General features: G+C 32.0%; 1 protein-coding gene across 1 annotated transcript in view; it reads left to right on the top strand.

The window, feature by feature from the left end:
* The window catches only part of LOC148178192 (uncharacterized), a 59,520-nt gene that overhangs the window by 1,183 nt on the left and 32,000 nt on the right, over positions 1-26,337 (top strand). Inside the window, exon 2 of the mRNA XM_088029370.1 lies at positions 3,158-3,305. Coding sequence (XP_087885496.1) covers positions 3,231-3,305 — 75 coding nt within the window. The 5' untranslated portion in view covers positions 3,158-3,230. The remainder of the gene's footprint in view (positions 1-3,157; positions 3,306-26,337) is intronic.

Genomic DNA, 26,337 nt, shown 5'->3' with positions numbered 1-26,337 from the left:
TAACAGCTGACATATTTTTAACACATTTATATTAAAAAAAAAATTAGGTGTTGATATCAAAAACCTTCACAATTAACTAAAAATTACATTTTTAAGGCGTCGCGACGCAACAACTATCAGTGATAAAAACAAATTTTTGCGTCAGCTTCTAGAGCTTTGTCAACTGTGAGCGTATGCAAATTTTCAAAATTAGAGACGTTTTTGGGGGTGGACACAAGTGTTGCCGGACCCTGTATATGTAGTTATTTATAAAACTAGAGGTAGAAGTGATTCATTTTATCACTAGACGAGTTGTTGCACATCGGATGAGATAAAACGTCGTGAAATAAAATTGATAAAACACTTTCATACAAGATTTTTTCTAATTGAACAATAAAAATTGAACTAAGATTTTTGCAAGATTTGATATTTTCTTTTTACAGATTTTGACAGTTTTTGGTACCTAGTGAGGAAAATGATACTTTTTTTCACTAGTGACAACATAAACGTAATTTTGCAACAAAACCGATGTTTAAAGTGGTATTATTTTGTTACAGAATTAGGAAATAATTTTTTTCTACAATCGCTATACAGGGTCCGGCAACACTTGTGTCCACCCCCAAAATCGTCTTTAATTTTAAAGATAAAATTTTGAATATTTGCATACGCTCACAGTTGACAAAGTTCTAGAAGCTGACACAAAAATTTGTTTTTTATCACTAATAGTTTTGGCGTCGCGACGCCTTAAAAATGCAATTTTTAGTTAATTGTGAGGGTTTGTGATATCATTCCCTAATTTATTTTTTTTTTCAATATAAATGTGTTAAAAATATCTCAGCTGTTATTTTAGATTCAATGCAAATTGTTTTCAAAATTTGAGAAAAAAATGCTGTTTTATCAAGTTAGTCAAAATTGGGAACTACGTTTACACTCATCTGTCAACATCTTGTGTCACAAATGACATCTATCCTTTGGCTCCCTTTAGACTGTACCAAAAGTCTTACTTGGTGAAATTGTTGCTTTGTCGATGTTAATTAACGATTTCTAGTGTCCATAAAGTGCAACATGCCCGTGTTAATCAAAATTAACCTTTATAAACGTGAATAAAGTGGCTTGTGAAATTTTGGTGTAAACGTAGTTTGCCACTGCGCCGTCATAATTTTGAAAACTAACTTGATAAAGCAGCGTTTTTTTCGCAAATTTTAAACACAATTTGCATTAGATTTAAAATAAAAACTTAGATATTTGTATCACAGTTATGTTGAAAAAAAATAAATTCGCGAATATTTCCGCAAAAACTGAAAAATCGCTAAAAATTATACTTCTTAGGCTTCGCGAGGCCAACCAAACCGGGATAAAAAAGAAATTTTTGCGTCAGCTTCTATAGCTTTGTCAACTGTGAGCGTATGCAAATATTCAAAATTTTCAAAGTTGCCGTGTTGTAAAGTTACCGTTTTGATTATTAAATCTGCGTAAAAACTCAATGTGTTCGTCACTTGAAGTATTGATTTTTAAATTTTGCTCGATTATGTAGAAAAAGTTTTGTTTCCTACACGTGCGAAATAGAAAACACCACAATTTCCTAACTTGTTACGAAAATTTCTATTTTATATTTACATTATGGATCAGTATAATAATGATACTAACTTTTTGTAAAATGAACGGAAAAATGTCTTGCTTCACTTCAATGTGTATTCTAATTTATGCAAAATTTTCTTATTATCTTTTAAAAATGGATATTGCCTCAGTAATAATAGCATAATATTATTTTTAATTTTATGGTCATTTAAAATGCACTTACATAATATAAAACACTCTCTATTATCGTTTCTGCCTGAAATTTACCTGAAATATTTATTTCATATTTTATTTTAATATGGTTAATATAATAACGTAACAAATTTGTTTACACTGTCCTTAACAGTATTCAATTAATTTCATAAAACAATTTAAACTTTTTGGTTTTTTTTTACCTCTTAAATTTATTATTTGGTAAGAAATTTGCGGTAGAAATGCTTTAAAATCTTTTGACAAAAATTAATTACCCAATCACATAATTTTCTCATTAATTAAAAGATTAGCAAAATGTTTTAATACTCTTATTATTATTAATCACTGCTTTATAAATTTGGAAGATTTCCTGGAACCAAACTGACTCGTTTCTGAAACTTCAAATTTGAAACATTTATTCAAACGTACCTAATCCTTTTCTCTTTTCGTTTTCCTAAATAGAATAATCAAAGTTTTACAGTATTTAAAAATTTATTGGAGTTTTTTTTGTCTACATGCCACATCGAGAACAATAATTATTGGAGAATGAATTTAGAAGAACCGTTAATATTCGTACAAAATCTCAAATTGATGAGCGACCAAAAAACTCGAGTGGTGTCATTGCTGACAGGATCATGAGCAGATTGTACGTTGCCACAAAGTGATTTTGGTCGTCGACCGTTGCGTTGTACAAAAACCGCGAAACCATGTTTAATTACAGTTTAACTGCGAGGTTAAGCTCTTAAACCCTCAAACTCCGCACTTAGAGGGACATAAAAAGAAAATGTAATTTTTATTGTTGTAGGGCTTTACATTCTTTAGAAATTGCTACTAAGTTAAAACAGCCGGATCGATTAAAGGAAATGAATAGATTTTTGAGTGCTTCTTTTCTTTTTGCTTTTTTGGTTTCTGTTTTATCTTCGTCGTTTTATATTCGATTGTGAATACAGACTACATTCAGTCGATGAGCTTGTTATCCAATTTACCTGTATCTATGTTATAACTTTGATGTCATAACATCAATGTATTTCCGCAGGGTAATTCAGCATTTATACCGGAAAACTGATTTAATGGGCAGGATGGATTACGATCTGCGTATTTATTTTGAAAGTTAATTAGTGCAGCTAGTGGTGGTGCAAACTTCACAATTTGAAAAGTACCTCATCCTTACCAATTTAAGTAACATAAAACTATTTTAACTTTAAAATTTATTATGAGAAAAGGCATATGTCAAAACAAGATTCTTAGAGCAGTAGGAGTAGCATCAACATTTACATTAAAATACTCCAAAGCCTGTGATTAATGTTAGTAATAATTCTAACAACATGCGAAGACATTAATGAAGCCTTTAAAATCGTCTGTCTTCCATATTTCCCTTTTGTTCAAACTCACATTCTGTTATTTCCAGCTGCCACCAATCAACGCCAGTTTCCTTTCATCCACTATTCAAATTCAAAGACAATGAAGTGAGGACGTCGAAAATGGCCATTTTACATTCGTGGTGTTGTTGGAGGTCAGTACGGAAAGGGAGCTTCGCTTGCGGATTCTATACTGCCGTAAGTCTTAATTACAATGAAACTTTCCTCTATTAATTTACGGACCCAAAAGTTGTGCGGATTTTCTCAAAATTATAATTAATGAAAGAAGGCACCAAGATTAGGTGTGTCATTTTTTATTTAAAGCTCCTTAATCTTGCCGGAGTCGGAAAACTTTTACCCCTGCAATTATTTATTTACTACAAACTTGATGAAAGGTTTAAGTACACTAAAAAGTTCACAGTAATTACAGCGGTGGTGAAAACTTGATAGCTTACGGGAATCACCGGCAAATATTTGAGCTGCGAAATTTTGCAGTGAATTTTCAACTTTGGGGAAATGCGGCAAAAAATGAACAATCGTTCGTTTGCGCGAGAAGATCTAGTTTAATTACTGTTTTCTACTCCTTCTAATATAAATTACTCATTACGTATTTGACAGCAGCAGGGGTGCGATTCTCGAAATCACACTAAAAGTTTAGTGCACTAAATTTTTAGTACGAGAAAATCAGTGTGGGATCAAGAATAGTGTATTCTCCATCATCAAACTAAAAAGTGCACTAATATTTTAGTGCGGTCTAAATATTATCTTGGCAACATCGCAAAAACAGTTTGTCAGGTGATCTCAAAAAATTAACCTTTCTATTCAAATGTTCAACAAAAATAAATGCAGCATTAAATTCCCCCCCAAGAAATCACAGCAAAATGAACAAATTTTATAATTTTATTATTTTTTGATACGATTTTTGACTCGTGAAACCATAATCTCATGAGAATATCTCATCGTGGATCCAAACTATTAGCGCAGGGTAAAAAGTATAACTTGCGTGTTATTGAGAAGCAAAAGAAATCATCTAAACTTTCTGAACAACTTTTGGTTCTTGTACAAAACAAGTTTATGTCTATCTTTACATGAAAAAATGCCCAATAACTTTGGAGAAAGAAAAAAACATAAAAATACATCAAGCGTGGCAAAACTTAGCTCAAAATTTAAAATAAGGCATAATGAAACACCAACAGACAACAGAACGAAATGTTCTAGTCAAACAGAATGTGTTAAATTTAAAGAAATAGTATTTTTCCAATCAGTGGTGTTGCAGAAGAAAAATATCATGATAACACTAAAACCACCGCAATTTTTGGAGTAAGATTTGCATGGTCTTGAAATGAAATGTGTCTTCAATAAATCGAAAAGTTTTACGGAGTTTTCTATCTTCCACATTTTTAAGGAATTTTCTATATATTTTGGTTTCATGTAAATTTGCTGCTACTACATCTAAGTTAAGACCTTCGTCTAGATTCTTCTTCTAATTTCTTTGCTTTATCAAAAATTTAATAATTTCATACTGAAAGTTCAGTACACTAAATGTTCACAGAACGTCGAGAATACACTTTTTCAATTTTCACTAAATCAAATCAGCACATTTCGAGAATCGCACCCCAGTTAAGTAATAGTCTATTTAGACTACACGTGTGTATTCTAAATTATAGTTCAGCCAAGTTGGTCTGAGCTACCATAAAAGCATAAAAATTTGCGGGCTACCGCACCTGGATAGCTTCAAAAGATTCTCAAGTGCACATAATGAGGGTTTATTTGCTCAAGTTTGCACCCTGCGATAAGAATAGCATCCCTAAACAGGCCAGATGTCTCGTCATAAATGACAAAATACCGCAAACTGTCCGGTTGCGGTTGCCGTCTAATTTTTATGATTTTATGGTGGCTCAGACTAACTTGGCTGAACTATAATGGCAACCGAAGAAAAATCCAAAAATTTAAATCGACTACGTATTCAAAATTTTTGGTTGATAATTCAGTTTGGTCAGTTCGGAAGACATATTTAAAAGAAAAGTCGCTTTAAATCAGCTAGATTATCGATTTAAATATCGAATTTTTAGTGAATTTGTTTGTGTATGGTTTGTGGATTGGCATTAGATCTAGTGGGGTGATAATTTGCAAGTGTCAACGATTGCTCGTGTTGCGCAGTTCGTGGCGCAGTTTAATACAATGTCTGACGCCGAAGACGAATTTACGACTACCCTGAAATTACGGCCCAAGCCAACATGGTTATTAGTAATTTGCTGCCGCCAAAGTCGAAGGAAAAGTATGAATATAATTATGAAAAATTCATGAATTGGAGAAGAAAGAAAAACATAACCTCATTTTTTGAAAACGTCATTCTTGCCTATTTTGAAACTTTAGGTAAAACATTGAAACCTTCATCATAATGGGTGGGATTTTGTTTCTGCAACGATACGAGGTACGATACGATAACCTTCAAAACACCAAATCACTCAAAATGCATTTCTTTTTCAAAATTTTCTTGTGTTTGTATTAATGTAAGTATTTATGATAAGGTAATATCCTGACAGCATCTAATGTTATTTATTTCTCAGCAAAAGTGGTATAATATTTATGTATTCTAACCTCACATCGTACCTGACATCGTAGAGGTACGATGTGAGGTGCGAATTTTAATCGGCCGCCTATTAGCACACGCGAAAAATTCAGTTTCATATCGTACCTCTACGATGTGAGGTAGAATCAAATTAATTATAAAATACCACTTGTGTTCAGAAACAAGCAACATTTGATGTTGTAATCATTTATTGTTATCATAAATTGATCGAATTCAAAAAAATTTTGAAAAAAATTCGTGTTTTGATTAATTGGGCGATTTGAAGGTCATCATATCGTACCTCGTATCGTTGCAGAAACAAAATCCCACCCTATGGGCGACATATTCTATGTTGAGAAGTACTCATGTTGACATTACCAAATATTTGAAATTACATGCATACCTGAAACGAACCTCAGATGGATATAAAGCAAAAAAATTGACAAGGTTTACTTGTGAACAAATTAAACGTTTTATTGAGGAAGCTTCAGACGAAAAGTATTTGTTTTCAAAGGTAATTCAGCCATCTAAACGCGACATTGTATTTTAGTTATTTATTTCTAGGTAGCACTGATTATTGCTGTTTTTGGTGCATGTCGCAAAAAGGAATTAAAAGATATGCAAGTACATCATGTGAAAGACATGGGAAACGAACTTTACATCAAAATCCCTGACAGTAAAAATAAAACAGAAAGATCTTTTATTGTTTCTGGACATTTCTATAATATTTGTAAGAGGTATAATGAGCCTCTGACCTGCAAATGATGACAGTTCTCAGTACTTTTTAAACTATCATAATGGGAAATGCACTCGTCAAGTGGTTGGCATTAACAACCTAGGTGATCAACCAAAAATCATTGCCAAATTTTTAAATTTGGAGCATCTAGAGCAATACACAGGCCATTGCCTTAGGCGTTCTTCGGCGACAATTTTAGTTGCTGGAGGAGGCGATTTAATGGCATTGAAACGCCATGGCGGATGGAAAAGCCAAGCCGTGTCTGAAGGTTATGTGGATAACTCGATGGCAGCTAAAAGAAATAAGTCAGATATTCTGTGTAACAGCATTGAGAATAACAGTGACACACCAAATGTGGCTTATTCTCTATTTAATCGAAACGTAGAAATGGGACCATCAACCTCGAAATGTGTGGCACCAGCTGCCCTCACTAATTGCAAAAATGTTACAATAAACATAAATAATTATTATAACACAAATAATAAATAAAAACATTTTTTTGAAGTTTAGTTGTAATTTTCCACCGCAATCGTAGAAAATCGCATTTCCACCGCAATCGTAGAAAAAGTATAGTACGCAACTCGAGGGTAAGGCGACTTACGTACACTCGCGAATTATCGCACTCGGCTAACGCCTCGTGCTTACAATTTTTCGCTCGTGTGTAATACGCTTCTTACCCTACACGTTACGTAATATACTATTTATTTCTTCTCAGAAGCACTACCAATATTTGTAGTCGCCGACTATTTGGATACATTCTGAAGCTGTATAATATTGTCGAGGTAAATTGAGAAAGTGTATTCCCACAGGATCGCATGGTTTATTACAATGTTTTGGTGTTCCCGTCGATATTACCGAGAAACACAATTTTGACTGAAAAATGGGAAAAGTTTTCTCGATCTTCGGATGATTGCCAGTTTCATTATTCAAATGAATTTTAAATTACGAGCGCAAAAGTTTACAGTAAAAATGATAATCTTCAATCGACTCTATTAAATATGCCGGTTTCAACAATTTTGTTTACAATATTATTTGATTTAAATTCGCAACTGTGTACTGAAGAAATGATATAAAGTGAGCGTACACTCTGCATGATCTTTTTTCTCCCTGCTCTAAATCATCCGTCTCTTGCTTACGCAGCCGTAGAAAATCATTAAGTTATCTCGTCAGAGCGAGACTTCAAAGTCTTACCCTTATTGAACCATCAAAGCGGTTCCACCGAAAATTTAAATAAGTTCTTGATTGATATTGGTTAAACATCGTCTCCGAAACTATCACACTCGAAATCAGTTTCAAACAACGCATTATATGTCCTCTGAAAACATATTTCCGCATAACAGATTCTATTTCGACTGACAAAACTGTTTCATATTTTTTACTGGCTTTTTTACTTTGTTTACGCTTATCTTCAGAAACGATGAATGTCGGATATTATTATACTGTCTGTCACCGTCAAAATACGTGGTTTTTTGTAAATGTTGTTGATACGGTTTTTGATTGTTCGCAGTCTCGCGAAGCAAAAAAATGTGTGCGACATACACACACGAGGCAAATAACAAAAAATAAGAAACGAGGCCCAGGAAAATGTTGGTGGCGTAGAAAAATTGGTATATTAGGGAAAAAAAGTAGTGCGTGTCCACACATCAAATAGGGTGAGTTTGGGTGAAAGGATCTTGTTTTTTTTTTTAAATATGCCCAGATGAATTATGGACTGAAAATAACAAATTTTTACGTCAGCTTCTAGAGCTTTGTCAATTTTGAGCGTGTGCAAATTTTCAAAATTTAGGTGGACTCAAGTGTTGCCGGGCTCTGTATAATAATAATTTAAGAATACCCAATTTTTAAATTTAATGTTAGTTATGAGTATATTGTAACTATTAAACCTTTTTGTTTTCAAAATAAAGATTATTACACAGCTCAAGTACAATTTATTCAAAATTAGTGTAAAAACCACGAATTTTTGTGAGCATAAAAATTTACATCACAAACTAGGAATGATTTGCATGAATTTTCATCTTTTTGTTTTGAATTCTTATTTTTTTCTGATATATTTTGAATCTTTATGACCATAACTACGTTAATATCTTAAATAAATCTGAAAAAAGTGCCCTTTTCTATGTTTTTTTAACTACTTTTCAAATTGACATGGTAAAAAAAATGGTACCTGATAGTTTTTGAGGTGAAGATATTGTTTGGCAAAAAAGTACTCAAAATTAATTTGAATTTGTCGCGCAGTGTAATTATTTCTATTTTATATTACTGACAAAGTGAATGTCTAAATAAAATGCATATTTCACTATTAGTTTTAGTGGTCAGAGGTGCACCATTTTCGCAGTCGCATTCAAATTTCTTTCTTTAAATGCAACCCACTACTTTTAGTGGAAATTTTAAATGAAAAATAATTAGATTTAAATTATTGGTTGCGGCATGGTCTAGATATCATTTTTTTTTTTCGAAAATTATCGATGTTGATGAATTTCTTATACTTGTGTCCACCCCTAAAATCGTCCTTAAGTTTAAAGATAAAATTTTAGAAATTTGCATACGCTCATAGTTGACAAAGCTCTAGAAGCTGACGCAAAAATTTGTTTTTTATCGAGGTTTGGTTGGCGTCGCGACGCCTAAGAAGTATAATTTTTAGCGATTTTTGAGTTTTTGCGGAAATATTCGAGAATTCAATTTTTTTTCAACATAACTGTGATACAAATATCTGAGTTTTTATTTTAAATCTAATGCAAATTGTGTTTAAAATTTGCGAAAAAAACGCTGTTTTATCATGTTGGTTTTTTAAAATTATGACAACGCAGTGGCAAACTACGTTTACACCAAAATTTCACAAGTCACTTCATTCACTCTTATAAAGGTTAATTTTGATTACCACGGGCATGTTGCACTTTATGGACACCAGAAATCGTTAATTAACAAAGCGACAATTTCACCAAGTAAGACTTTTGTTACAATCTAAAGCGAGCCAAAGGATAGATGTGACACAAGATGTTGACAGATGGGTGTAAACGTAGTTTCCAATTTTGACGTAATGAAATTGAAAACTAACTTGATAAAACAGCATTTTTTTCTCAAATTTTGAAGACAATTTGCATTGAATCTAAAATGACAACTGAGATATTTTTAACACATTTATATTGAAAAAAAATTAAATTAGGGATTGCTATCACAAACCCTCACAATTAACTAAAAATTACATTTTTAAGGCGTCGCGACGCCGAAACTTCCAGTAATAAAAAACAAATTTTTGCGTCATTTTCTAGAGATTTGTCAACTGTGAGCATATGCAAATTTTTCAAAATTTTATGTTTAAAATTAAAGACGAGTTTGGGGGTGGACACAAGTGTTGCCGGACCCTATATACCATAAAATATTTGAAAAATCGTATATTTATCAATGAAGAGTTAAAACAAAAAATGAATTGATTACAATAAAAATATTCACGATATTTCATTACAAAAAGACAAGTTCTTGCCATTTGTAAATCCCGAAAATTAAAACTTTCTGGTTTTTACATTTATGAATAAAATTTCTTTTATTTCAATCAAAATTTTGTCAAATATTGTCTTTACAACTCAAAAGATAATAAAGCTATATATTTTAAAGTTAGACAATGCAACTGCAACTAAAATTTTCAGAAAAAAAATCGTAACTTCACAACGCCACGGCCAAAAATTTGTAGAGATACGCCCTCAAAATATTTATCTAATAAATGCATAAAAAAGTGCAAATTCTATGTAGGGTAAAAGTATTAATAATCGGCACTATTAGCAGATTTCTCAACTTTCAAAACGCTATATAAAATTGAATTTTTGTTCTACGCCTGTATGATTGTTGTAATTTTCCTCAGAAAAACTTTAATTTGTTCTAAAAATAGTTGTAAACCTGTAGATAATGTTAAAAACTCGAAATCTTTAAAATTCAAAACACACATTAAGCTAATTATAGGCACTTTTTTCCCAATAGTCGGCACCGCTCTCGACTAATAGTGGGCACCATTTCAAAACACATTAGGGGATTACCAAAATTGCAAAATTAATATAATATTATTAAATACAGGGTGATTTTTTAAAAACGGCAGGCGTTGTAGACTTTTTATTTATAAACCGATTTCAAAAATTTTAAAAACAAATTAAATGGTTTTTAATTTACTATAAACTGATAATTTTAGAATTTTTCTAAATGTGTTAGTATCTTTTGGGCGATATTCAACTTTCTTATTTTAAATTGGCACCCATATTTTTTTATTTTCATAATTTGGAAGATTTTAATTTTCTTGATTCAGAAATGTGTAGTATGTTCTACTTTTACAAAGAATATTTTTAAAAAAATTATCAAAAATGAAATAATTTAGGCAACAAAAGTTAATAAAATCTAGGTGCGTGCTGTCAAATAACACAATACCGTTATTGTAGTGTCAAAAAGCAGCAAATAACAGAAAGGATTGGCAATCTTTTTTGAAATTATTGGTAACAAAAGACAATAATAATTACAAATCAGAAAAAACATCTTCCTAATTTAATTAAAATACTGTTGAAACGCCATTCCGATTTTTTCATTGCACAATTGACACCATGCACTTGGATTTTATTTTCTATTTTTTTCAATTTTGATAATTTTTTTTTAATTTTTTTTTGTAAAAGTAGAACATATTACACATTTCTGCATCAAGAAAATTAATATCTTCCAAAGTCTGCAAAAAAAATATGGGCGCCAATTTAAAACAAAAAAGTTGAATATTGCCCAAAAGATACTGAGACATTTAGAAAAATTCTAAAATCATCAGTTTATAGTAAATTGAAAACCATTTAATTTGTTTTTTTAATTTTTGAAATCGGTTCATAAATAAAAATTCTACAACGCCTGTCGTTTTTTAAAATTCACTCTGTATAAGGAAAATTTACGAAAATGTCATGAAATGTAAGCAATTATTGAGAAAATATGCCACATAGGATTTTGAAATTATTTAGAAAATTTGTATTTGAAACGTTTCAAATTCTGTTGCCTGTTGAGATTTTTGAAATTTATTGAATCTTCTTCTTTCAGACCTGATTTTGTGTTTTCAGATTTTTCAGGCTTCTTTCATATTTTTTCGTTGACATTAATGAACTAAGGACTAAAAAATGAAAGCGAAAAAAATTCAGAATTCAAGGTGTACCACCTATAGAGATAGTGTCAACAACCAAAAAATGTTAACTGATTTTCTATCGCCACGTTTTTATTTTTAGGTATTAACAGGGTTAGTATGTGCACAGATGATGTAAATTTAGATAAATATTTCGTTTCTCGTAAATCAAAGCAAATTGGTAAAAATAACAAACAAAATCTCATCGCCAAATTAATTATTCAAGTAGCGGTAAAAATGCATTTTGAAGTAGATAAGCTTTATAGAATATAGTGAAAATGTATTTTATTATATAAAGTTGAGTAGAGTGCTGTTAAGCGGGCTAATTGCCGAAATGGATTAACAAAGCAGCACATTATGTTATCTTGAAAAGCACTCGATATACCAATGTAACTTTTATGCTACAATCGCAGTACATTAATGAAAATGAACAAGAAGCGCTGAATAAATCGAATGATATCACTAGAAAGCAGACTCTGATTACCATATATAGTGTCTAGCTGTTTACAACACTAACAAACCTTTCATCCAACTTTAAATTAGTCCATTTTCATTATGTTGTAATTAGAAATGCGAAGATACCCATTCAAAATATTTATTTAATAAATTATTGAAATGCATAAAAAAGCTCATTATAAATTGTCATGTGCTATTTTTCCAGGCGAATCCACCATTATGGTTTTTATCAGGAATAAAATTAAAATGTCGATTAAACCCATCTGCGAACAGTTGCTACAAATCGATGCGTCGGTTTATGGAAATTCTCAAATCGAAAGTCGATCACATGTGTGCTTCGGGCTTTTATTAAAAAGAATGAACGGAGCGAACCGTGACGGATTAAAATTAAGTAAATTTTATTTTAGAAATTAGAAATAGGTGCATTTCCAAAAAGTATTCTAATTTAGTTGAAAATTAGATCTTTTTTAATATTTACTCGTTGACATATACATATTTTTTAATAACGGAACTAGAGTAAAAATTAGGTTGATTATTCCCTCTTTCAACTCAGTTTATAGACACTCTCCAGTTAGCACTAAATTTTTGCAATAAAGTTTTTAATCAGTGCAAAAATATTACGCTCATGAAACACGTAATTAATTTATTCTGCTACATGATGCTGTTGTACCGGGCGTCTAATAAAAGAAGATAACAATCTGAAGTCAGGCTCGAATTCTTCCATCACTTATTGACTTTAAATTCGTGCGTAATTATCTATTATTTCACTAATAACTTAACTTCACATTTTGAAAAATAAAATAAAAATAGTAAAATTGTTCACTATTTGGGGTAAGTGGCAAATTGTGGTTACTATTTCAAGTGTTTTATTTTCCACAGCACACTGGACTTTCATAGAAACCCTGCATAAAGTGTGGATATGTGTTGATAATATTCATTTTTGGATCCTTTTATAAAGCACTTAGCTGACTGAGTGCATTTTAACTTTTTATTTGAAGTGTTTTTTACTTAAAGTTGAATAGGTGGTAGTTTGGAATACATGTATGTTTCAGTAATTTCAGTAGCTACAGGACGTGTGAAGTCCCTTCACAAAGGGTGGAAAATACCAGAGATAAAAATAGTGTAAGTGTAACTCTATTTGCAAGAGTTGCACGATGCGACTTAGGAAATTTTATTGTCCCCTGTGCATCCATCTATACCACAATTTGTCGGGTTGCCATTCCAATGCTAGACGTATTGACCCATAATGTTTTTTCCATTGAGCGACACAAAACTAATTCGGAATTATCGACTCGTCTGCTCCAATATTTACGAAATTCCTGTAAATATGTTTTAGCCAACACTAAATTCGCCGTCACGTATCGCCTACCACGTTTTTTGTTGGAGTAAATTAGCTATTATTTTCTCTGTGTGCTGCGTGTGGAAAGATATACCTCGTTAATTTATTGCTTTTTTATAAACTGTTCCCGATTTTTTGTTTAACCACATGTGAAACCTATAGAAAACTGTCGTTTTTTTTTCATTTTACCCATGAATCAATAAACCTAGAAAGTTTACTGCACGTTGCTTTGGTTTAAAGTAATTTAAAAATATCATGTACCTACTTCTTACAATTAATTTATTTTATGAAAGTTAGAACACTTATCCTAGGAACGAAATTTACATATTCATGCAGATGCTGCAGTTACCTTATTAAAAATTTAATAAGTTTTCATACATCTAGATAGTAATCGACTTTAACAATTTAAATAAACTACTACAGATAGGGACGGTACAGTTTATCAAACGCTCTAGTGCGGTTATGGCTTTGACTTTTTAAATCGTTTATAGCCACCTTATCGCAAACCCCCATAATCATAATATCATAAATGAACCGCAATAAATATTCTCAATTTTTTTTCAAATATGCAATTTAAAAGCGAATTGCGAGTTATTGATGACTATTTATTTCAAATCATGCGTAATAGTCGTAATTTTTGATTCAAAAATATTTTTTTTCCAAAAATATTTTTTTGGGCATATTTTTACACTTGGTTCCTTATGCTTCTAAGAAAAATTAGATTATCTGGACTTAAGTCCCACTTAGTAATAGAAACTTTCAAAAAAAATTAACAATGTTTTTACGAAAATAAAGATAATACCGTTATTAGAAATAATGGCTAACAAAGATATATTAAAATTAACCCAAATTCAACAACTTTTATGGACTATTTAACCTTAAAAATAACTCCCACAAATTTCGTTCTTGTGACACCAAAAATGTGGAAATTAAACGGCGTTCAAGTTTTTTTTTTTTTTTTTTTAAATTTTTTTTCTTTAGTATCCCCAATTAATATAATTGCGTTTATCATGAATTTGAGTAAGTATGGGTCAGTTGAGTAACAAAATCAACTTAAAATGTAGACCTGTAAGGAGTTGATTTGTAAGACTGACCAGCTGGGAAAAAATATTTATTTTAGATGAGACCCAACCACTTGAGGGTTATTAATGTTTATGGGAGTTTGCGGTAAGGTGGCTATAAACGATTTAAAAAATCAAAGCCATAACCGCACTAGAGCGTTTGTTAAACTGTAAGTTTGACTACATCAAAACTGTCTGTACAGACTAACTAAAAACAGTCTTAAAAAGATGTTAATGACCTGAATAGAATCTGCATTTAAAAGACGCAAAAGAAACTAGAAATTTAAGCAAACCGAACAGTACAAACTTAATAAATTAAAAGTGGATACCTATTTAAAAGAATAATAAGAAAAATTAGAAGGGATTGAAGAACTAAATTAATACAAATTGTTAATTGCTGTTGAAAGAACTGAAAGATTTACGAAGGATCCGGATATCAGAAATTACCTGTGAACCTAAAGGTGTGCAGAATTTTAAGAACATGAATCTGAACAATTTAAAAAGCTTGGATAATTAAAAATCTATGTTCTCAAGTATCCGACATGAAAAAACTGATTAATATGATGGACCAAATTATGCTGTGAGGTTTCGGGGAGCGTGCTGTACATAATTTTTTATACTAGGTATATTGTTTTATCTATAATTATTAAGCTTTTAATAAAAAAATATTTAAGTAATGTTATCAAATGTGTTTGTTTTTAGAATATTAACTGTGTCACTCAGCGGTAAATGTCAAAGCTTCCCCTGGCTCATTTTAATATTCTCATTCCGTTCACCGGTGGAAACCGTCTTTCCAATCATCGTGTGTCTTGTCATAAATTAAACCACTGAGTTTCATTCCATAAAAGTTCAGTAAATGTGTAAATCAAAACACGGGTTTGTACGAACTAAAATGCATTTTTTTATTTTAAGACAAATTGATTTATGCTATTAGAATTATCTAATTTTATATCAATAAATTATAGAAAAACAGTACGAAAAAGTATGTACAACACTTTCGTCGAAACCTTATAGCACAACTCACTCAAATGCAGCAGGTGCTTTTACCTCATACATGACTATAACACAGAAAAATACAAATAAAAAAAACTTGGAATCCAAAAATGTAAAATATTACGTCTTGGTTTAAAGTCTAAGTGCCAGTTTCATAATCATTTTAAAAGTTATTTAAAATTTAAAGAGAATTTTTGGCATAGAAACCGATTGTTGTGACAATACTTTAAAGGTTCTTTAGTTAAACTGGTCCTAAGGCAATAGTTATTTGTGTACCAAGGCCAAAAAGTGTTTCTTTTTTGGCCGAGCCTTTTGTAAATGAATGAAGGTGAGGGCAAAATGGCACTTTTTGGCCGTGATGCACACATGATTTTTTAGGCGACATCATTAAATTTACTAGTTAATTAATTTTTATTTATGATTTATTGATTTTATCATTTATTACAAACGAATAATTGAAAATATTTATGAATCTTTCAGAAAAGTTCATATTTTCTTTATTTACATTTGCAGTTTCGGCATGTGTAGCTTCACAATTTGTATGAATTAGCTTTGATGTGCTTTTTGATGTTGTTGCAGCAGCACTGCTAGACTTGTTCATTTTCAATAATTCAACACGTCTTTGTTGCACTTTACAGCAGTTTGTCGATTAAATTTTACCCAAATAATTATAAAATTGGAGGTAATGTTGGTATCTTGATGTAATATGCAAAACTATGGATAGATGGCTCCACCGTAGATCGGCCAAAAATGTTTGCGGCCGGAAAAGACTCACTTTTAGGCCGCTTTTGAGACCTAAAAATTCCATTTTCAGTTTAAGTCGCCTAAAAATTATTTTTGCTGTGCACCTACCTAAATTGAACTCTTTAGAATGCAGTATTATAAATATGTTTTATTGCATTTTCGGATTCTACATCCAAATTAAGGGTGACTTTATGTACAATGTGCTACACTTAAATTGATCCATTTCAGAGATATTTTGATTTTTTTTCAAAAAAAAATCCCTGTAATCTATTTCAAAATCGACACATTTATTGGAATATAAACACAATACAAACGTACAATAAAATTTTGCATTAACTTTATGTACTGGACACCTATTTTCTACTAAAAATATGGAAAAAAGAAGTTTTTTTACTCTTTTGTTTCCAATTTTTTAAGCATGCTTTGGAATGGTGACAATTCAATATTATGTGAATCTTTTACAAACAAATTTGGTGAGTTAATAGAAATAAAAAATTCTCAAAAATGTTTGTGGAAATATTTTTTTTTGTAATGCAAAATTAATTAATTTTTTTAAGAAAATCAAGATATTTCAGAAATCATACAATTTAGGTATAGCACGGTAAATAGAAAGTGATCTTCAATTTGCATATAGAATTCAAAAATGCAATAAAATATAGGGTGTTCTATTTAAAATAAGCAAGTTGACCGGAAATGTCACGTAAATGTAAATCTATTTATTTGATTCGTCTTATCCGCTTACTTTTGTCTTCAAAATTTCAAATTCTTATCATTTGCATTCTTAGCATTTTCTGAGAAAAATGGCAAAACGCACATATTATACGTTTACAACAGTTAAAGGGTTAAATTTAAAAAATATAATAAATTGAAAATGCTATATCAAAAATGAGTGCAATTTATTCAATACAACGCGCGTCGTATTTATTCGAAGTAACCACCAATTCAATTTAATTGAATTTTTAATACGTTGAAAATTAATCGGAGTTTAAAATGAAATATTGATTTTATCGTAATTAAGAAAAACTAAGAGGCAATTTGCAAGTTATTGATCGTCGAAATTTCTTCGACTTAGGAAGGGGGATGCGATTACCTATTACCTTTTAATAGCCATTTGAAATTTGATTTGTTTCTCCTGCAATAAACAAAACTTTTATTGAATGCCCCACTTCATTCGTAATTACTGAATCTGAATTAAAATTCATTTGTGTTCAAATTGCATAATCCTTTGTATACCGTTTGCTCATACATGAATATGCACAATTATCCTTTGTGCTATTCCACACTACACGCAAATACAGGGCACTATGCCTCATTATAAATTCTCAACAGCAAACGAATAAAAACCTTTAGATGTTTAGCACAACAAAATCTCATCTATTAGATAATTCCTTTAATGTAAAAATATTTATTTCGCCACAAAGTAGATGAAGGCGAACTCAAATCGACAAGTTGCGAGCTCAGGAAATGACTGAAATGGTGCAAACCTCTTCCGTTTGTTTGAAATGTCAGGGCTTGTCGTCATTTCAGGACGACGTTCAAAAATTTCATTACAATAATGAGATAAATACGCTGAAAGCTTCTAATGCGACGAGCTTTTGCCAGCAATAACAACACAAGCGTAATAAACGTGTAATCAGCGCTTTTTGTATAACTCGACCCGTCAGAGTCAGTTTCAAGCACTATGCGCTCAAAGCTCTAGTTTTAGGAATTAATTTAGTTGAATTAAAATCGAATGCTTGGGTAGTGTGAGCTTTTCCGGGTTTTGACCATTATTATAACTTACTATCCTAAGGCGTGAGATAATTTTGTATGCCTTTTTCGGAAACAAAAGTGCTAAATTATTTTCTCTTGTGTTAAAAGTCAAAATGAAATTATTTATTTATGGAAAGTTTTACAGTTTAATTAAGTTTACAGTTATTTTTAAACTTTTCGTTCGGGGGTAGATTTCCTGTGGGAGTGCTGATGCCTTAAAGGCCGTAATCTAAAACGAAAAAATGAAGAACGGGCTCTGCCCTATCTTGGTGTCATTCCTAATTTTAGGTTCTTTTAAAAATCCGCGAGAATAAATTAAATTAATAAATAATAGGGTAAATTATGTGCTACTTATTGTAGTTTTGCAGCTTCCTTTCAAGCCAGATAGCTTTCAGCGTGGAACGTGCAAAATTAATAAAAGTCTTAAAGTTTCTGGCAAAGTATGAAAGCTTCTCTGTTCAATATGTACCATAGGCGCTGTAATTTCTACAAAAGATCCAAAGAGAATTCCTATTATAGATTCGCACGTTAGCTCGCTTAAAGTCAAAAGAATTCCAACAAAGGGAGACTTAGAAATTCCCAAACAAGTGCTTTTAACGACATTAATTAAACAAATCTAATAATAGTCTAAACAGTAGGAAAATATCAACAAAGACACAGAGACATAATTATTGCGCTTCGGGCGACTCCGCTGTTTCAACACTTCAAAAATTATACGACCTCGTCGTTAGCAGCGCAAAGTGCGAAAAGAGGATAAAGAAACTTTTAACGCCAATAACAAGACATTCTATCTTGTACTTTCCCACAATTTGACTTAATGGCCGAAAACGGAAATAGTTGGAAGCAACTCCGCAATAACAACGTTGTTACGTGAATTCGCGCGAAAAGAAGAGGGTTGCTAAATATGACGGCGCTTTATAAAACCAGTTTAGCGACATTTCGCTGCCTTCCACCCTAAGCTCGTAATTTTATTCGTTTTTTGTGACCTTGGCGAAAATGTTTATACATCCTGCAAGTATAAAAAAATCAAGACAAACAATCTAATTGGTGTGTTCTCATCAAAACGTAGTTCGCTATATTAATAAAAGCCTGTTATTTCCCTGTTCTGCTTGACTGGAAAATTGGCAATTCAGCTTTTCTTGCAATTATAGCAGCGAGCAACGAAATAAAATCGTTAGCTTTAACTTTACTCCTTAATATTTTCATATAGTCTGCAATATTGGGTTGCTACCTTGCGATATTGATGGGCGCTCTTCGTTTCTTTCCGCAACGGATTTTGTGTTTGTATTAAGGTTCAAGTGTACCCCCTATCTCAAAAACGGTAAATTCAAAAATTTTGAAAAAAATCCTGAAGATGTAAAATTTTATTCTAAATCATCACATAAAATTAAAAAAAAATCTGTCCTGCGGTTTTCAAGATAATTTCAAAAAACTTAGTTTTTAGGTACTTTTTAGGCTGATTTCTTTTAAACTGGTGGTTAGATTTACTTCAAATTTTAGCATGACTTACCTTGTAGACTCAGAAAATTTTTTTTTTATAATTTTTGAATTTACAGTTTTTAATACATGTGTATTTTTTGATAACTTTCGTTAATATATACTATAATTGCTTTTTTTTTCAATATTCAAATTATTTAAATATTTCTCTCATATATTTACCATAAATTAGAATCAATTAAATACACTTTGTAGCACAGAATAGTCGGAAAAAAAAATTAAAGCTGGGATACTATGACACATTTCGATCAAAAACTATGCTATAGGAAGGAAGTCGTGTCCCCAAACGGCCTGGAAATAATTCAAATTATTTTTTCTATCTTATAATAGAATGCGCTTTCGTCGCCTTGTTAATAAATTCCTTTCTTACGGGCAAAAAACTGCATCAAACACGCTGTGTGATTCATACAATTGCCCATTAATTAAAATACTCTATAAGGCTTGTTCTTACGAAATGCAGAAAAAATTATATGTTCGACTGGAGGTTTATTTTTACCCCAAAGATGCATGTGTTGACAGAGACAAAAACTTATTTAAAGTTGCTACTGTTTGTATTTCTTCCCTTCATAATATTGTGCAAGATGCAGAAGAATTTAGCTAATAGTTTTGGCGGCTGTGACGCTCGCTTTAAAAATGTAATTTTTAGCGATTTGTGAGAGTTTGTGGAACCAATCTTTGATTTTTTTTAATATCTTAGTTGTAATTTATGCAAATTGTTTTCAAAGTTTGATGAGAAACAAAAATGCTGTTTTATCAAGTTAGTTTTTAAATTTATAGTCAAAATTGGAAACTACTTTTATACCAAATGTCAACATCTTGTATCACAAATGTCATCTACCCTTTAGTTCATTTTAAATCGTAAAATTAAATTGTGGTCTTTTTGATGTTAATTAACAATTTGTAGGGTCCAGAAAAATTAAACACGCCCGCGTTAATTGAAATTGACCTTCTTACAATAAATGTGACCTGACCTGACCTGACCTGACCTGACCGGACCTGACCGGACCGGACCGGACCAGACCTTCTTACAATAAATGCACAATAAATGTAGTTTGCAATTTTCAAAACTAAGTTGATAGGTTTTTTTTTTAAATTTTACACACTATTTGTATTAGATTTAAAATAAAAATTGATATACATACATACTTTAAAAATGATGGAAATAAATAACAAACTTAAAAAAAAACTTCAAACTTACCTAACTTCTCCGTTTTACTTCACTTTTGATTTTTTTTTCGTGACGCACTCCTACACTTTTAGCCAGTCTAAACTCAACTGACTCAACTGAAGTTAGCTTCAAGTATCAAACCGTGTAGTCACTAGCTTCAGTGCGTACTCTTATCGCCCGCGTACTCTTAGAACATCTTACCCTACTACAAAAAATCAAATTCAACTGTAACATTTACATTTTAAATTGTCCATCTCTCGTAGGAGAATGTCATCATTTGTGGGTTCACTCGAACCTTAAAATACAACGAGAATGTGTATGAAAAGTTTTTCAATCAAAAGAAAGAACGTCTGCGAATGCCAATGAAGGCAAAACGCGATCTGAACAATTATTTGAAACGATAAAAATTGCGCCATTTCGAAGGCTGCATTTACAGCCCACACTAGGTAACTTTATGATGCAAAACACCATCCAAACAGTTTGATAACGAAATGATGACACATAAAATCGGTTATTACACGCTTTTATTGCTTTTGATTGTTCCGATTTCCACTTCAAGATCTCATATAAAGTTCCGATGATAATTGTTGAAAGTCCGATTATGATCCATTGGGCACGATTCCAATTTCACGTCAAGTTCGTTTCGGAACTGTATTTTATTTACGGGGAAAGTGAAAAAAGAAGGACTTCAAACCCTGTCGGCACTGATAAATGAAATATGTCAATTTGGATGCCAGCCGCAAAATCTGAACGAGGTGTCCGTCAGATTTATTCTAGTGAGTTTACCACTAATAAATAATAATTACAGTGCTGAGTCAAACCTTGAGTAAAAGCGTGCATAGTAAAATCCACCGATTAGAAATGATAAATGTGGATTAATCTATCACTGTTGCACGCAATTATTCATCACCCCAATCGTTGATTTACTTGATGGCAGCTCATGATGGTATCACGCTGTCAAAGATAAATCTTTCTGGGATTGACAGCCGCTTCTAAGTCAGTTTGAGCCCAATTTTAATTAATAATTGATACTAGACGGGAAAAACTTCATAGACTAAAGTTTCATCAAGCTGAGTGCAAATGAATTAGCATTTTAGTGGCTTTGAACACCAAACCGCTTCCTTTATAGACCATTTTCATTAGCAAGAAAATATCGTGTCGGCGGTTAAATCAGAGTTTAAAATTTAATATTGCCTGCTTATTTCAGTTTGTTGACTTTATTAACTTTTTCGTGAATATTTCGTATTTCGAAAAATAGTTTATTTCGTGAAATAATAAGAGGGAAGTCATAAAAGATGGTTTTCCTCGCGGATAGAATAAACAGAGAATGTAAATTTAAATTGCGAAAACATACATCGCCGTTCAAAATTTTACATATAAAACAGTTCAATATTGATTTTTTGGTTGGGGCATTTACAATCACTTGAACTTAAGTTTATATTGACTTTATCATCAAAGCACGGTTACATGAAATAGCATGTACAGGGTGTTACCACAACAATTACACTAATTTGACGCATAATTAGGCAATTCTGCTTGATTATAACTGACTTGCGACCTCCAAATTGAGATACTAATTAGGAGCTAAACAGATCTGCTGGCCAAACATATTTATAAGAAATTGGTCTCTTTTACACATTTTTTTAAACTGAAGGAAAAATCATTCGTTCATCTTATCGCGATACCTTCAGATTTCGCCGGCAAATTATTTTTCAATCTTTCACAATTTCTCCGTCTCTTACGGCGACGTCCAAACCTGTATTCAATCCACTTTCAATTACGAAGCAGTGAGATCCTATAAATTGCAGAAAGCGACGCTTAACTTAATTGAGTATGTATAGGAATAGTTTTCCTTGTCACCGAAATGGAAGCTCCACGACCATAAATTTTCAAAAGTGCTACTTTCTTCCGAGACAATTTCCTAACTGTCACGATATTTATAGAAAAAAATCGGAATAGATCCATTCTGTCGAAAATATATCATTTACGTCACAATTTCGTATTTATTATTCCACCCACCCGTCGTTATTATCACTCTCAAATTTAGAAAGTCAACACTGAAGAATTCCCTGCGCAATAATCTAAAAAAACTGCTAAAGATGAATTTTTATAGAATTTCTAATTCCCTTTGACTCTCAAAGGGAGTTCAACATGTAAAAATATTGCCAGTTATTAAACTGACGGCCGAGTTTAATTTTAAAGAAAATTTACGTCAGCGCCACAGCTAAATGTTAATAAAAACCACACGAGATGTGAATGTAAAAGCGCAAATCATGTGTTTACGGTCAGATATTGCAGTAAGCTCGGAGTTTTATGTTTGGAAAATATCGCACTACTTTGTGTGCTTAATATCGCACTCAACGAAAAGCTACTACTTATTTTTATGCTTTTTTGTTTTTAATGGCGGTTTTGCGTTTTCATTTTTACACTGAACAATAGAAGAACAAAATCAGACATGAATGTGAGGAGTAAAGTGGAACGCGTAATTGGGTAATTTATTTGAGGTTTTATACGTCCATAAAGAGATAATACTTGTAACGCCAAACATATTGTGCAAAATAATATAAAAAATTAGGGTAATGTCGGCCTGAAATGCTAAGCCCTTTACTACAGAGCGGAAAATAACATAAATTGCGAGTAGAGAATAAGCAATCTGCCACCGATTAACAGGAAAGAAGCATCCTCTTAGCAACACTAGGTACATTTTAACTTTTTTTTCTTTTTTAAGGGAAAAAGATGCCTTTAATATCTATTAAAACAACTAGTGAGAGTTTAAAAATCGAGTTCGTAGTTAAAATCCGAGCGAGCGGAGCGAGCGAGGATTTTATAGAACGAGATTTTTTAACCATAAAACACGAGTTGTCTTCAAGATTTTTTTTAATACTAATGCTTGTTTTATGAAAAATCTTCTTTGATTAAAAAATTCTTAGTTGTAGCAAAATGTGTCAAAGTGTGGTGGGTAAAGGGTGCGGTGGTAGGTTTCCTATAGTAACAGTAAACAAATTGTGAAAAAAACAATTTGCATCGGTTAAAATGTGCGAGAGTGTTCCTCTAAAAATGAAGGAAAAAGGTAAGGAATTACGGGGCAATTTGTTACCTGCAAAATTAAAACCCGCCTACGAGAAAGTGTATCATTCATTTCATGACTGGAAAAATAAGAATGGCATCACGGAAGTAACGGAAGATGTCATTTTGACATTTCTGGATATGAGGAGGGTAAGTGCGTAAATAGAAATGGAACATTTTTGAAAAACTAACACATTTACTTTTTAGTCGCAAAAGTTGTCACCAGCCTCATTGTGGCCAGAGTATTCCATGCTCAAGGCTACACTAAAAGCCAAAGACAACATACAAATTGACAAGTTTGGTGCTGTTATTCCTTTCTTAAAAAATTTAAATGTTGGTTATCGCAGTAAAAAGTCCAAGGTCTTGACACAAGAGGAAATTAGAACATTTTTACAACAAGCGGATAAAGGGGAATATTTATTTGTCAAAGTAAGGAATAAATTATACTTAGACATAAATTTTATGAAATTTTTCAGGTTGCACTGATCTTCGGAGTTGCTGGAGACTGTAGAAAAGCCGAATTGGCCGCTATGGAATTCAGTGACGTACATGATTGTGGTGACACAATAAATGTCATTATTCCGGATTCTAAAACCCATAAGGAACGACGTTTCACCATTGTTAGTGAAGGTTTTGGGGTTAATCCCATCGACTTACATAGACGTTATATTGTTTTGCGCCCAAGAAAATCACCTACAAGATTTTTCTTACATTAGAATAAGGGAAAGTGCAGCTGCCAATGTGTGGGAATCAACACCTTTGGGGAAGAAAATCGCAACATATCTTAAACTAGAAAATCCATCGAGTTACACTGGGCATTGTTTTCGCCGCACTTCGGCGACTCTTTTTGTTAATGCTGGTGAGTAGTCAGTTTATTATTCAGAATATATAATAAAATTTACAATGTAGGGGGAGATATATTACGTCCTTGAAGAGACATGGAGGATGGGAATCTGCAAAAGTAGCAGAATCTTATATTGAAGAGTCGCTGGGAGAAAGATTAAAGATAGCTAGACAAGTTTTTGGGAATGGAACATCTAATACTACGAGCGCCATTGGGAATGAAGTAGTCGAAGTAGAAGAATATGCTGGAAGAGAGTTTAAGAATGAAACGGCTATTACAAGAGCAACTGTGAATGAAGTATTTGCAGAAGAAGCTGAAAACACATTAACGGTGTTACGGGAGAAATGTGGTAGTTCTAACAACGTCGGTCAAAATTTCAATTACTGTACTTTTAACTTTTATGAAAAATGTAAGCAAAATGAATAAAGTGAATTTTTGAATCGTATTTTATAACTCTATAAGATACGTTGCCATTGACGACGTACTTTATAAAAAAAAGCGTATTTTAAGAGCAATATAAAGGGTGAGTTCTTATGCACCATAGAAACAGTAGCTATTTATTTGAGAAGGATATTAAGTAATTCATAATGAACGAGGACGTTACTTGTTAACGTCCGAGTTTTTTATGAATTACTTAATATCCGTAGTAAATACAAAGCTTTATCGAAACATGGACGAAGGTGGCAATGTTACCACTCAACAGTTCTGCAAATTTCCAATTTTTGACGGAAGTTTTGAACGCGATGAAACAGCGAGAAAAGCATTTTCCAAGATATTTTATGTTAGAATTAATACAAATAAATGCAGATCTTCAGAATGTCTTTAATTTTGGTCTTTGGAGTTGCTTTCGTTTGCATAAAAACGTTGAATATTATGGATTAATGGCAACTGTGCTATTATGAGATGGTAACTATGCTATTATGAAACAGTAACTATGTTATTATGAATTATTTGTATCATCACTATTATGATGTACTTTACACGTAAGCATACAAAGGTATTAGATACATCTTAATCATCATGTTTCGATAAAATTGATAGATACTATATGAGATTTATAATTATTTTAAAATCAAAGGGTGTTTGTTCGAGTAAAAACAACTGTCACAATATGAAGTTAGAGCTCAGTGCTGGAGGAAAAACTTCTGTGGGCTGCCTGGAAATACATCTCGCCGGAAACACAAATTAATTGCAAAATTAAAGTGCGCAAGCTACTGATCTAAAAATAAGTGTCATATGTGACAGGTGAAGGATTTTATTCTATAAAATTACTTGATTTGTGGAACATTCCTGTTTTAGAAACTTCCGTTTTATTGGTCGTTGATGATAATTTCCTCTTCTTGCTTGTTGGAAGCTGGCAGATAACTTACATAACACCCTGTATATTATGTTATTGCAAATAAAGCCAAATGATATTTGAATTTTTGGGACGACTCTGCGGTCTCTTCTACCCTCTATGAAAATCGTTCGGTTTTAATCAATTCTTTTTTTCACTCTCATTATTTTCCGATTCTTACTTTATTGTTTTGAACTAGTAGATTCATCATTTGATAGAAAATAGAGCTACCAACTTGTTTCAATTGTGAAAATGTTCAAGTAAAAATAAAAAACACTAAAAGGAGCACACTCGTTTCATTCATGAGTTCATGATTCATCCCTCTGCACGTACGCTTCGTTGTGGCTTGTGCTTAGACCCGCCTGCACTTCCTGTAAACGTGTTATGTTTTGAATCAGAAAAAAACGTGAGAACTGAAGCACTGGACGATTTTCGCTGTGGTCGAAGGCGAGTATGATTGACTGCAAGCAGCGGCCAGGAATAAATCGAAAAATTGTGTACGGCTAGTAGGTAATAGGGTAAAGTCGGGTGAGAT

The sequence above is a fragment of the Gnatocerus cornutus genome, chromosome 2 (assembly GCF_029298725.1).
Source record: "Gnatocerus cornutus isolate USDA-ARS CGAHR chromosome 2, icGnaCorn1.1, whole genome shotgun sequence".
NCBI lineage: Eukaryota > Metazoa > Arthropoda > Insecta > Coleoptera > Tenebrionidae > Gnatocerus > Gnatocerus cornutus.
The sequence above is the reverse complement of the archived record's forward strand: the minus strand, read 5'-3'. Positions and strand labels throughout refer to the sequence as shown.